General features: G+C 44.2%; 1 protein-coding gene across 1 annotated transcript in view; it reads left to right on the forward strand.

Moving 5' to 3' along the window:
• FMN2 (formin 2) overlaps window positions 1–14,467 on the forward strand; it is a 368,530-nt gene that overhangs the window by 27,876 nt on the left and 326,187 nt on the right. The window contains exon 2 of the mRNA XM_018042550.1: window positions 6,264–6,430. Within this exon, the coding sequence (XP_017898039.1) occupies window positions 6,264–6,430 (167 nt within the window). The remainder of the gene's footprint in view (window positions 1–6,263; window positions 6,431–14,467) is intronic.

Below are 14,467 nucleotides of genomic sequence, written 5' to 3' on the forward strand. Positions count from 1 at the left end.
TTCATTTTGGTCATTTATCTGTGATAGATTTTCCAGAGTTGAAACTTGGCAGTCAAGGGGGAAATTTTGACAGATTACTGATGCATGTAGCCAAATCTCCCCCTCCAGCTATCCCAGCCAGTGCTGATGCACTCTTATGGGTCCTTGAGTCCAAATGAGGGATCCCGGAGGAAACAGAGCTCACTGCCGGTTTGGTGATTCTTGAAAATTCCACATTCTTCCCCAGGCTGCCTGTTTTAGGATACAGTTCTTAGGGTCTTCATGTAGATGCCTCAAGCATTCCAAGGAGTCCTTTTGCTGTCCTCCTAATGCCGTCAAGAAGGCCTTCCCAGTTTTAAGGGGCAGAAGTGTGTGCAGACAGGTTAGACTATAGGAGAGAAAAATGGGAAGAGTGGAGTGGAGGCCATGGAGTGAGCCCTGAAGCATGTGTACTGAACACACTTAGCAGAGAAGCCAGTAAGGGCTTCAGGAGACCGTGGCTGGCAAGGTGGAGGCAATGGAGCATCGGAGGATGAGAGGAAGGTGTTCTAAGGAGTCAGAGTGAGTCAACAGTGAGAACGTTCTGAAGGCATGGACATGGAGTGAGAATGCCTTTGGTGTCATGCTGGTTACCGGTGTCTGTTGCGCTCAGGATGGCGGTCAGACTAGACTTGTCAGCACAGAGTGGACCGAACCAGGAAGGGGGGCCAGAGGCAGCAGGTGTCGGTAATTCTAGCTGGCTGACTTTTCTCTTTTTTTCCTCTAGTATTTATCTATTTATTTAGCTGCACTGGGTCTTAGTTGCAGCGTGTCTGATGAAGGATCGAACCCTTCATCCCTGCACTGAGAGTGTAGAGTCTTACCCACTGGACAACCAGGCAAGTTTCTGGCAGGTTTTTTTAATTGAAGTATAGGTGATTTGCAATATTGTGTTAGTTTCAGGTATACCATACAGTAAATCTGTATTTTTGCAGATTGTAGATTATTACAAGATATTGGGTATCCTGTGCTATACAGTAAACCCTTATTGCTTATCTATTTTATGTATGATAGTTTGTGTTCATCAATCTCATGCCCCAAATTTGTCCTTCCCCACTCCTTCATAACTATTAGTTGGTTTTCTATGTCTGTGAGTCTGTTTCTGTTTTTTATACATTCACTTGTATTATTTTTTAGGTTCCACATATAAGTCATATCATATAGTATTTGTCCTTTCTTTCTGACTTATTTTGCAAAACATAATACACTCTAGGTCCATCCATGTTGCTGCAGATGGCATTATTTCACTCGTTTTATGGCTGAGTAACATTCCATTGTATACACGTGCCACATCTTTATCCATCAATGGACCTTTAGGTTGCTTCTATGTCTTGGCTATTGTAAATAGTGCTGCTGTGAACGTAGGAGTGCATATATCATTTTGAATCATTTTTCTGGATATATGCCTAGCTGTGGAATTGCTGAGTCATATGGTAGTTCTGTTTTTAGTTTTTAAGAAACCTCCATATTGCTTTTCATTGTGGCTACACTAATTTACATTCCCACTAACAGTGTATGAAGGCTCCCTTTTCTCCACATCTTCAACATTTTGTTATTTGTAGACTTTTTCATGATATAGCTAGTATTTTTGATGTGAAGGGAAACCAAGAAATAGGGCAGTAGCTGGTAGCAGGGAATGATGTGGGATCAGGGAGACGTTTTAAAAAATTAATGTATTTGAGATGCTGGAAATGTATGGTCAAGAAGGGCATGCTTATGATTCAGAGAGAAGGAAGAGTTAAAGAGTGAAGTTTCATGTATGCAGCAAAGAATTCGATTCAGGACACAAAGGGAAGAACTTTTGTCTGGAGCAGTGTGTCCACCATGAAGAGGAGGCAGAAGGAGATACAGGGGTGGGTATCCCAAGTATACACAGTCCCAGATTCTTCCATGTTCTCGGTAAATCAACCTTTGTAAAAACTTTGAGAAGCTCATCGTCGCACTGCAAAGAGTGGTTTGAGGGAAGCTACTGGAAGCTGAGTTGAGAATGCAGAGCAGGGTTGAGCCTTACTGAGGTTTATAGTTAAGATGGTAAAGTGAGAACAGGTAGCACATGTGTCTTACACCACGGGGTGTTGAGGTGCTGAGGTATAGGCAGGGGACAGGGGCACAGCCAGGCTGATGTGACAGGGAGAGAGGGACTGGGGTGCTGGTATGTGAAGGCTTGGCTGTGGTAGTGGAGTCTAGACTAACCTGGTGAGCAGGGGAGTGACCTCGCATGTGACCATGACTGATTCAGGGCCCATGTAGGAGATAGAGGTTTACAGGAGATTTGAGAACCAGAGCCAGAAGGTCGCGGTTGGGGATTAGATATCCATGTATTGATTCATTGGTGATCAATGAATTGGTGATTCTGTGCCAGGCCTTCCTTGAAGTTTTGGGGAAACGTGTTGAATAGACACGGGCATCTGTTGGAATGGAGCTGACATTCCACGAGGAGGAATGGTCTGAGACGTGAGTTTAGGGCCCAGGTGTTCTCTGAAGGATGGAGAGGGTCTTGGGAAAGGGTGGTAGGTGCTGTTTTATAATTTTTAAAAATCTTATTATAGTTGATTTATAACATTGTGTTAATTTCTGATGTGTGTGCATGCGTGCTAAGTTGCTTCAGTTGTGTCCAACTCTTTGCGACCCCATGGACTGTAGCCCACCAGACTCCTCTGTCCAAGGGATTCTCCAGGCAAGAATATTAGAGTGGGTTGCCATGCCCTCCTCCAGGGGATTTTCCTGACCCAGGAATCCAACTGGTGTCTCTTGCATCTTCTGCATTGGCAGGTGGGTTCTTTACCACTAGTACCGCCTGGGAAGCCCAGTTTCTGATGTACATCCAAGTAATTCAGTTATTTATATACACACACACACACATTTTTTCAATATTCTGTTCCATTGTGATTTATCACAGAATGTTGAACACAGTTCCCTGTGCTCTATAGTAGGACTTTGTTGTTTATCCATTTGCTATATAATAGTTCGCAACTGCTCATCCTAACATCCCAATCCTTCTCTCATCCACCTTGGGTGAGCTGTTTTTGGAAGGGCAGTCAGGAAGGTCTCTGGGTGGAGGTGACAGTTGAGCAGAAACATGGATAAAGTGAGAGAGGGTGGCAGACATCCTGGGCAGAGCGCTTTGGTGCAGAAGCCTCAGGGAGGGCTCTTAGGTGCTGGAGGGGGAGGTGGTAGGTGAGCTGGGGGTGGGGTGGGAGAGACCGGAGGATGCAGAGGTGGGATGTTTTTCAGTCATGGCTTCAGCCCAAGGGTGACACGGGGCCCTGAGGGCTGAGTGAGCTCATACCTGGGCCTGGTGCAAGCAGTCAAGCTCCCAGTGATGGACAAGACATTTCTGTGGGGGTGCAGGAGGCACGGGAGGCAGGGCTTAAGGTTACGGGTGAGTTATCTTCCTAAGTGCAGATGACAGTGATAGTAGGAGTTGAGGTGGAGACCTGGGTGGTGAGGGATGAGGTGAAGGACTTAGTGGGGAAGAGAAGGACCAGGAATGGATGCAGAAGGAAGAGCGAGGAGAGTTTCAAGGGAGCAGAGGGTTTTGAAGGAGTGAGGTCATTTCAGAATTGCTTGTGGGATCAAGAACCCCCTCTCCCACTCCTGGTCCCTGAGGTGTGTGGGATTTGACATAAATGTCTCCATCTGAGAGGCTTGTGAGAGGAAGCCTCCAGGGCACCTGGGCTGTTGTGAACACAGGACTCCAACCCCAGGGAGAGTCTGACACAGAGAGAGATGGAGAGCTGGAGGTGGGGTCCCAGGGTGCTGTGGCATGATAGCCTTCAGCGCAGGCTGCTGCCCAGGGCTGGAAGCTGCAGCTGAGATGCTCAGGTTGAAGGGTGTTTGCTCTTCAAGGCACGAAGCTCTGGTGCTGTGCTTCCCTCTTTCCCATACTGCTCCCCAACCACTTAAAACATATATATATATATTGTTTGGCTGTGCTGGGTCTTCATGGCTGCATAGAGGCTTTCTCTAGTTGCATGAGCAGGGGCCTACTCTTTGTTGAGTCTTCTCACTGGTGGTGTCTCTTATTGTGGAGACAGGCTTTAGGATGCTCGAGCTTATGTAGTTTCAGCTGGTGGACTTAGTAGTTGCGATGCACGGGCTTAGTTGCTTTGCAGCATGTGGAATCCTCACCCGTGTTTCCTGCATTGCCAGATGGATTCTTAACCACTGGACCACTAGGGAAGCCCTCTCCCCACTTTTCATAATTTTCTGACTTGATGCACACACACACATTTTTTTCACTCTTGGACATACACATACAAACACAAGACCTGATCTCCCTTGTTTTCTTTCATATACAAGATTGAGTTATAGGAAAGAGTTAATTAGTCTTCTGACCATTTGCAGACCTACTGTAAGATGTATTTATAAAATGGGTTTATTGTAATAGTAATCAATCACTTGAGAACTGAGGAATATGGTTTCCTAAGTGTGGATCCAGTGAGGTGCAGACAAGTTTAAGTTCTATAGGGAAAAAGCTTTCTATTTCCCCTCAGAAAATGTCCTGGGAGACCCGCAGATGTTCTCTACTGACCTACAGGAATGGAGAAAACAGAGCCTCTTCTGCCCTGCTCTGTTATTCTGTGTATCAGAAGTAGATCTTGACTCTTTAGTTTTTGTTTTACAAACAGCAATAGGAAGAGACACAAAAATTGCGTGGCAACTGTCCTGCAGAGCTGAGTGTGTATACGTTTGAAATTTAGATGTGACTGATATGTAGAGTTGGGCCTGGCTTTCACAGACCCAAGCTGAAAATGCTTTTTACATTTTAAAAGTTTTTCAAAATAAGACCCAACCAAGGAATAACATAAGCAAAGGCTTTCCATAGCCCTTAAAGCCTAAACTATTTACTCTTTGGTTATTTACAGAGAGTTTGCTAACCATGGTCTAGACTGATAATTCATTTCCAGTTCCGACCATGATGTGAACGAGTCTTTGTCAAAGTATCGTTGCATTGTATTCATTCATAAATCCTAAAAGTATTCACTGATGCTTCTTATGTGCAAGTGGCCAGGTTTGCAGGATGTCTGCCTGCTGTCAGAGAGGTTATGTTTTAGTAAGGGAGGCAGCAGAGAAGGCGATGGCACCTCACTCCAGTACTCTTGCCTGGAGAATCCCAGGGACAGGGGAGCCTGGTGGGCTGCCATCTATGGGGTTGCACAGAGATGGACACGACTGAAGTGACTTAGCAGCAGCAGCAAGGGAGGCAGACATTAAACAAATAATTGCACAAATGATTAACTAAAATAATTAATGACAGAGGAGCTTTGAAGGTTGCCAAAAGAGGGCAGATGGGGGTCTCTGGGAGCTTTTCTGGATAAGTGGCTTTAACCTAAATTTGAAGGTTGAACCTGCTCATAGAGGAGGGGCAGGAGCAGGGCAGGAACTGAGCAACAGCTGGTGGCCCGGAAGGAGACTTCCTGTTCCTTTCACCATAGTCAGTCAGCATGAAGCCAGCGGGATCATTTCTGAAGGATAGTAAGTTAGAGAGTGAATTGTGTTGGGACAGATGAGGGACTGGGCCTGTGCGTCTTGGCTCTGGGTGACCAGTGAGTGACATGCAGACTCCTGGATCCCCCTCCCCAGAGTCCTGCTCTCCCCATGCCCAAGACCCAGAGCCCCGGGCCCAGTGGGCCCAGACACTGCTGGTGTCTCCTCTCTGTGTGCTCCTCTTCTCTAGTCTCTTCTAGGAAACTAACAAAGGCCTGACATGTGGACCTATCCTAGAGTGATGTTTCTGAGGCGCGTGTGAGGAAATGTTGCATTTGTGTCACTTCGGGGTGACGTTTTCTGCTGGGCAGCCCTCTCCGCTTCCAGGGGCTGGTGCCTGTCTCCCTCTCACCCCCTTCCCTGGCCCCCGCCCACCGTCGCCATAGAAGACTGTGAATATCAGCCACTGACATTTCTTAGCCCAAATGGGGGCTCCTGGCTGCCTCCTCAGAGAGCCTTTGGCAACGGCAGGAGGATTTCCAAGGAAACTCCAAAGCCTGCAGCTTCTTCACATGGCAGAAGATGGAGGGCCCATCGCGTGGCCTCTTTGTCTTGGGGGTTAGGAGGTGTTTGGGGATGGGAGAGAGACCCGGAAGCGACCTTCCCCGTGTGGTACTTGGGCCGCCCAAAGTCCCCTCTGCGCATGGCGTAGCCCGGGCAATGGCGTCGCCCCAGCCGTGCTTCCGCCTCTCCTCAGGGAGTCTGAGCTGGGGACCTGCCAGTGCTCCTGCCTAACGACCGTGTCTCACCTGCAGGGAGAACTCTGCTGGAGAAGCTGTTCAGCCAGCAGGAGAACGGGCCTCCAGAAGAAGCAGAGAAGTTCTGCTCGCGGATCATCGCCATGGGGCTCCTCCTGCCTTTCAGCGACTGCTTCCGGGAACCGTGCGGGCAGAACGCCCAGTCCAGCTCGGTTCCATTTGATGTAAGTAGGAGAGTTCACAGGACTCGCTGGCTGAGAGGCAGCTGCAGTGGCAACCGCGGCTCTGATGTGTGTCTGCCCTTCGCCCCACGTTCATGCGATGCAGGCCTCCCTGCCCCTGCCCCACGACAGCTTAACACGTCTGTTTCCTTTCTGACGAGGTTCTTAAGTATATTTGCCAAACTTCCTTTTCTTAACACATGGCCACTCTCAGCAGTTTTCTAGCCTGTTTTAACCAGTGATGGGTTTTGAGTGGCTCTGAGTCAGTGTTTCTGACTTTACTGGTCATGGATGTACCTTCAGAAGCAGCTCTGAGGCTGGAAGCTTTGTTCCCAGAGGCGGCAGGTTTCTGAGGGCCTTGCAGCGCTATTCCCATGTGTTCATAGCTCATCTGTGTACTGGCTGTTGACACAAAGCAGTCCTGTCTGCTTTCTCCCCGGCTCCCACTCACCAAGAGGGTTAATTCTGCAGAACAATCATTCCCAGCTGTTTCATAATTCATAACAAATGACAGCATAGCTGGGTTATTGCTTTCAAGCCAGAGTATTGCTCATCTTCCTCAGGTATGTGGTACGTGTGTGACCTTGGGGGCTGTGATGAGTGGGCATCTAAACTCAGATATGTGAGAACTCCCACACAGGATTCTCTCATGAGGAAAGTGGAGAATCTCGGCTCCCTGTGTGGAGCATGGAATTTGTGCCATAGAGGAGTGGGTCTCATCCATGTGGGCTGCTTATGCCTGTGCCCTGCTTCTGATTGCACCCCTGTCTCCTCTGCATGTGTGTACCACTGAACAAGGGTGCCTTAGTGAGGAGTGCAGAGAGATACTGGAAATGAGCCCTGGTTGAGATCAAGAAGAGAGAGTAAATCCCAATATGTCCATATGCATCTGCTTTTTTTTTTCCCCTTACTATCCTTTACCCATCACAACTGTGGTCTCCCTCCAATTTTAGGAAAGTGAACCACATAAAATATTGTGAAATCTTCTTAATACTTCCCATGTGAAAGATTCCCTGGGATGTACTGTGATTTGTGAGGCTTTCTTCTTAAGATTGACTGGTCTATCCATCCATCCATCCATCCATCATCTATCATCTATCTCTGTATCTACCATGTCTATATCAATCTGTATCTATCACTTATTAGCTCCATCTATCCATTCATCCATCCACCCATCTGTCTGTCTGTATGTCCATTCATGACATGGCAGCTAACCATTGCTCAGTAGATCTTTTTCTTGTGTGAGAAGAATTGGATAACTAAAAACTTTTCCTCCGTTTACCTTTTTGAGAGCTGTGTGTGTTATTACAGGGATAGAACCTGGAGACTGTTGTGGCCTAAAAGTTTTAGTGAGCTGTGTTCTAGGAGATATATCAGTTTGCAACTACAAATTAAAATAAATATGGACAAAGGCCAATACTAATCACTTCTCTAACACTTGCTTTTTGATAAAAACTATTCCCAAGTTGACTGCATTTACTTCCCTTAAAGCTCAGAAAGTCTGTTGTTTAGTTGCTCAGTCATGTCTGACTCTTTGCAACCCCGTGAACAGTAGCCCACAGGCTCCTCTGTCCATGGGATTCTCTAGGCAAGAACACTGGAGCGGATTGCCATTTCCTTCTCCAGGGGAAATAAAGTCTATCAGTCAATTAATGTGGAATTGAAATAAACTGAAAAGAGTAATCCTATTTCTCCTTTTTAAAAAAATCACTGAACTAGCAGTTTCTTGCTTCCCACCTCCCTCTATTGTTATGTTAGAGAGCCTAGTAACCCCTCCCAGCCTGGTCATTGGAGGGCGGCTGGGTATGGCATAGAGAGTGAAAAGCAAAATAAATGCAGCCCCTTACTATGGTATGAAGTAATTTCCTCAGGGTGGGGAATTTCTTCCCCCAACTTTGTGAGGTTGCATTTGCTGACTTTATTTGCTGGCTCTCTGCTACCTCTCCATCCCTGCCCTCTGTGCCCCCTCCCCCAAGTCAAACCTAACTCGAAACAAGAAACGTTATTTCATATATTTAAATGGCATGTTAACAACAGAAGTGTGCACTCACTGTATGCACAATTGCGGTTTTTCTTCAAAGCCTGGAAGAGGAATCAATATAAACAGGTCTTAGTAGGGGAAGGGGGACGAATGCACTTTCTGTGGGGAGAGGAGTTTCTGATAATTAGCCTCTCTGCTGGCTTCCAGCTGGGAAGATTCTCTGCTGTTGGGAGATTTTCTAACCAGCAGTTCTCTTGAGGACGGTTGCCCTTTGAGACAGACCAGCCTGTGGGTATAAGCTCGCGAGGGCCCTCTTCCCAGCCCCACCTTTGCTTCCTTCCCTGAGAGCACTCTCGCCCCCCATCTCCATCCATACAGATCCCAGCACAGGGCTTCCATCTGGATCTGGAGAGCGTCCTCATGCAGTTTATGGACTGACCTACCTCAGTCAACCCTCTTGGTTTAGTCCCATGTTATTTTATACATTTTTAGGGCCTAATATTTTGCTTTAGAAATGGTACAGAAATTATGAAAGGAAAGGATTTCACATTCTCCCTTATGTTTTCACTGGGTTAAAATTTCAAGAATACTGAAAGGCAGAGGTCTTTGAGTGATAATGTTCATTCATTCACAAATGTTTACTGAATGCATTCTACATGCCAGGCAGTGTTCTAGGCTCCAGAGAGAGATTAGTGAGCCAGGTCCTGTTCTCCTGAATTACACTCTTCACAGTGGGCTGAGACAATTAAGACACAAACACAAACACAGATGAAAATGTAGATAATGAATTCATGTCAGACTCTGATAAGTACGGTGAAGGAAGTCAACCAGGAGAATATGGTCAGTGGTGGGGGTGCAGTGGGGAGAGTGTAGAGGGGGGCCTCACGTGTAATGTCTGGAATGCTGAGGAGAGCTTGGAAGGAAGGTCCTCCCAGGAGCCCAGTAGCAAGTGCAAAGGCCCTGAGAGGAATGTGGGCATGGCATGAGGGCCTGCATAGCCACTGTTTCTGGACACAAGGTCAGAAGGGACTGTTGAGCCAGGACTTTTGAGGTCTTGAAAGTAATAGAAGGAAAATGTGTGTTTTTTAAAAATTCATTAATTAAATTTAATTGGAGGCTAATTACTTTACAGTATTGTGGTGGTTTTTGCCATACACTGACATGAATCAGCCACAGGTGTACATGTGTCCCCCATCCCAAACCCCCCCTCCCACCTCCCTCCCCACCCCATCCCTCAGGGTTGTCCCAGTGCACCGGCTTTGAATGCCGTGTTTCATGCATCGAACTTGGATTGGTCATCTATTTCACATATGGTAATATATATGTTTCAATGCTATTCTCTTAAATCACCCCACCATCTCCTTCTCCCACATAGTCCAAAAGTCTGTTCTTTACATCTGTGGCTCTTTTGCTGTTCCGCATATAGGGTCATCATTACCATCTTTCTAAATTCCATATATATGTGTTAATATACTGTATTGGTATTTTTCTTTCTAACTTACTTCACTCTGTATAATAGGCTCCAGTTTCATACACCTCATTAGAACTGATTCAAATGTATTCTTTTTAATGGCTGAGTAATATTCCACTGTGTATATGTACCACAGCTTTCTTATCCATTCACCTGCTGATGGACATCTAGGTTGCTTCCATGTCCTAGCTATTGTAAACAGTGCTGCGATGAACATTGGGGTACACATGTTTCTTTCAATTATGGTTTCCTTGGTGTATATGTCCAGCAGTGGGATTACTGGGTCATATGGCAGATCTATTTTCAGTTTGTTAAGGAATCGTCACACTGTTCTCCATAGTGGCTGTACTAGTTTGCATTCCCACCAAAAGTGTAAGAGGGTTCCCTTTTCTTTACACCCTCTCCAGCATTTATTGTTTATAGACTTTTTGATAGCAGCCATTCTGACTGGTGTGACAGGGTACCTCATTGTGGTTTTGATTTGCATTTTTCTGATAATAAGTGATGTTGAGCATCTTTTCATGTATTTGTTAGCCATCTGTATGTCTTCTTTGGAAAAATGTCTGTTTAGTTCTTTGGCCCATTTTTTGATTGGGTCGTTTATGTTTCTGGTATTGAGCTACATGAGCTGTTTGTATATTTTTGAGATTAATTCTCTGTCAGTTGCTTTGTTTGCTGTTTTTTCTCCCACTCTATGAGGCCACCATCACCCTAATACCAAAACCAAACAAAGATGCCACAAAAAAGAAAACTGGCCAATATCACTGATGAACATATATGCAAAAATCCTCAACAAAATTCTAGCAAACAGAATCTAACAACATATTAAAAAGATTATACATCATGAGAAAGTGAGCTTTATCCCAGGGATGCAAGGATTCCTCAGTATTTGCAAATCAATTGATGTGATACACCACATTAACAAATTGAAGGATAAAAACCATATGATTATCTCAATAGATGGCAGAGAAAGCCTTTGACAAAATTCAACACCCATTTATGATAAAAAAAAACTCTCCAGAAAGCAGACATAGAAGGAACATACCTCAGCAAAATGAAAGCCATGTATGATAACCCACAGCAAACATTATCCTCAGTGGCAAAAAATTGAAAGCATTTCCCCTAAAGTCAGAAGCAAGACAAGGGTGTTGAATAGTAGTGGTGAGAGTGGGCACCCTTGTCTTGTTCCTGACTTTAGGGGAAATGCTTTCAATTTTTCACCATTAAGGATAATATTTGCTGTGGGTTTATCAAACACAGCTTTTATTATGTTGAGGTTGGATAAGACTCTTGAGAGTCCCTTGGGCTGCAAGGAGATCCAACCAGTCCATTCTGAAGGAGATCAGCCCTGGGATTGCTTTGGAAGGAATGATTCTAAAGCTGAAACTCCAGTACTTTGCCCACCTCATGCGAAGAGTTGACTCATTGGAAAAGACTCTGATGCTGGGAGGGATTGGGGGCAGGAGGAAAAGGGGACGACAGAGGATGAGACGGCTGGATGGCATCACTGACTCGATGGACGTGAGTCTGAGTGAACTCTAGGAGTTGGTGATGGACAGGGAGGCCTGGCGTGCTGTGATTCATGGGGTTGCAAAGAGTCAGACACGACTGAGCAACTGAACTGGACTGAACTGATGTTCCTTCTATGCCTGCTTTCTGGAGGGTTTTTTTTTTTTTTCATAAATGGACGTTGAATTTTGTCAAAGGCTTTCTCTGCATCTATTGAGGTAATCATATGGTTTTTATCTTTCAATTTTTTAATGTGGTGTATCACATTGACTAATTTGTGGATACTGAAGAATCCTTGCATCCCTGGGATAAAGCCCACTTGGTCATGAGGCATGATCTTTTTAATATGTTGTTGGATTCTGTTTGCTAGAATTTTGTTGAGGATTTTTGCATGTATGTTCATTAGTGATATTGGCCTGTAGTTTTCTGTTTTTTGTGGCATCTTTGTCTGGTTTTGGTATTAGGGTGATGATGGCCTCATAGAATGAGTTTGGCAGTTTACCTTCCTCTGCAATTTTCTGGAGGAGTTTGAGTAGGATAGGTGTTAGCTCTTCTCTAAATTTTTGGTAGAATTCACCTGTGAAGCCATCTGGTCCTGGGCTTTTTTGTTGGTAGATTTTTGATTACAGTTTTGATTTCTAAACTTGTGATGAGTCTGTAAAGATTTTCTATTTCTTCCTGGTTCAGTTTTGGAAGGTTATTCTTTTCTAAGAATTTGTCCATTTCTTCCAAGTTGTCTAATTTTTTGGCATATAGTTGCTGATAGTCGTCTCTTATCATCCTTTGTATTTCTGTGTTGTCTGTTGTGATCTCTCCATTTTCGTTTCTAATTTTGTTCGTTTAATTTTTCTCCTTTTGTTTCTTGATGAGTCTGGCTAATGGTTTGTCTATTTTATTTATCTTCTCAAAGAACCAGCTGTTAGTTTTGTTGAGTTTTGCCATAGTCTCCATTGTTTCTTTTTCATTTATTTCTGCTCTAATTTTTATGATTTCTTTCCTTCTACTAACCCTGGGGTTCTTAATTTCTTCTTTTTCTAGTTGCTTTAGATGTGAAGTTAGGCTATTTATTTGATTTTTCTCTTGTTTCCTGAGGTAAATTTGTATTGCTATGAACCTTCCCCTTAGCACTGCTTTTACTGAACCCCATAGGTTTTAGGTTGTTGTGTTTTCATTTTCATTCATTTCTATGCATGTTTTGATTTCTTCTGTGATTTGTTGGTTATTCAGAAGCATGTTGTTTAGCCTCCATATGTTTGCATTTTTAATGTTTTTTTCCCCAGTATTGACATCTAATCTTACTGCATTGTGATCAGAAAAGATGCTTGAAATGATTTCAATTTTTTTGAATTTACCAAGGCTAGATTTATGGCCCAGGATGTGATCTGTCCTGGAGAATGTTCCGTGTGCACTTGAGAAAAAGGTGAAATTCATTGTTTTGGGGTGAAATGTCCTATAGATATCGATTAGGTCTAACCGGTCCATTGTATCATTTAAAGTTTGTGTTTCCTTGTTACTTTTCTGTTTAGTTCATCTATCAATAGGTGTGAGTGGGGTATTAAAGTCTCCCACTGTTATTGTGTTACTGTTAATTTCCCCTTTCATTCTTGTTAGCATTTGTCTTACATATTGCAGTGCTCCTATGTTGGGTGCATATATAATTGTTATATCTTCTTCCTGGATTGATCCTTTGATCATTATGTAGTGTCCTTCTTTGTCTCTTTTCATGGATTTTATTTCAAAGTCTATTTTATCTGATATGAGCATTGCTACTCCTGTCCTCTTTTGGTCTCCATTTGCATGAAATATCTTTTTCCAGCCCTTCACTTTCAGTCTGTATGTGTCCCTTGGCTTGAGGTGGGTGTCTTGTAGACAGCATATACAGGGGTCTTGCTTTTGTATCCATTCAGCCAGTCATTGTCTTTTTTGGGGGTATTCAACCCATTTACATTTAAGGTAATTATTGATAAGTATGATCCCATTGCCATTTACTTTGTTGTTTTGGGTTCCAGTTTATAAACCTTTTCTGTGTTTCCTGTCTAGAGAAGATCCTTCAGCATTTGCTGAGCTGGTTTGGTGGTGCTGAATCCTCCCAGCTTTTGCTTGTCTGTGAAGCCTTTGATTTCTGCTTCGCATTTGAATGAGCTCCTTGCTGGGTACAGTAATCTGGGTTGTAGGTTTTTCTCTTTCATCACTTTAAGTATGTCCTGCCATTCCCTTCTGGCCTGAGGAGTTTCTATTGAACAATCAGCTGTTATCCTTATGGGGATCCCCTTGTGTGTTATTTGTTGTTTTTCCCTTGCTGCTTTTAATATTTGTTCTTTGTGTTTGATCTTTGTTAATTTGATTAATATGTGTCTTGCGGTGTTTTGCCTTGGGTTTATCCTGTTTGGGACTCTCTGGGTTTCTTGGACTTGGGTGAATATTTCCTTCCCCATTTTAGGGAAGTTTTTGACTATTATATCCTCTCGTATTTTCCCATGGCCTTTCTTTTTCCTTCTTCTTCTGGGACTCCTATGATTCGAGTGTTGGGGCATTCAACACTGTCCCGAGGCCTGCGAGGTTGTCCTCATTCAATTCTTCTTCTTCCCTCTCTGCTCCGTTTACCGCACCGGTCTGCCTTCCGCCTCTCCTGTCCTCTCTTCTGCCTCAGCTGTTCTGCTGTTGGTTCCCTCCAGAGTGCTTTGATCTCAGCTGTTGCACTATCCACTATTGATTGACTCTTTATTTCTTCTAGGTCCTTGTTAAACGTTTCTTGTCTCTTCTCAGTCCTTGTCTCTAGTCTGTTTATCTGTAACTCCATTTTGTTTTCAAGATTTTGGATCATCTTTACTATCATTATTCTGAATTCTTTTTCAGGTAGACTCCCTATGTCCTCCTCTTTTGATTGGTTTGGTGGGAATTTATCCTGTTCCTTTACCTGCTGAATATTTCTCTGCCTTTTCATTTTGTTTAGATTGCTGTGTTTGGGGTGACCTTTCTGTAGGCTGGAAATTTGTTGTTCCTTTTTATTGTGGAGGTTGCTCCCTGTGGGTGGGGTTGGACTAGTGGCTTGTCAAGGTTTCTTGATTAGGGAAGCTGG

The sequence above is a fragment of the Capra hircus genome, chromosome 28, assembly GCF_001704415.2.
Source record: "Capra hircus breed San Clemente chromosome 28, ASM170441v1, whole genome shotgun sequence".
Taxonomy (NCBI): Eukaryota; Metazoa; Chordata; class Mammalia; order Artiodactyla; family Bovidae; genus Capra; species Capra hircus.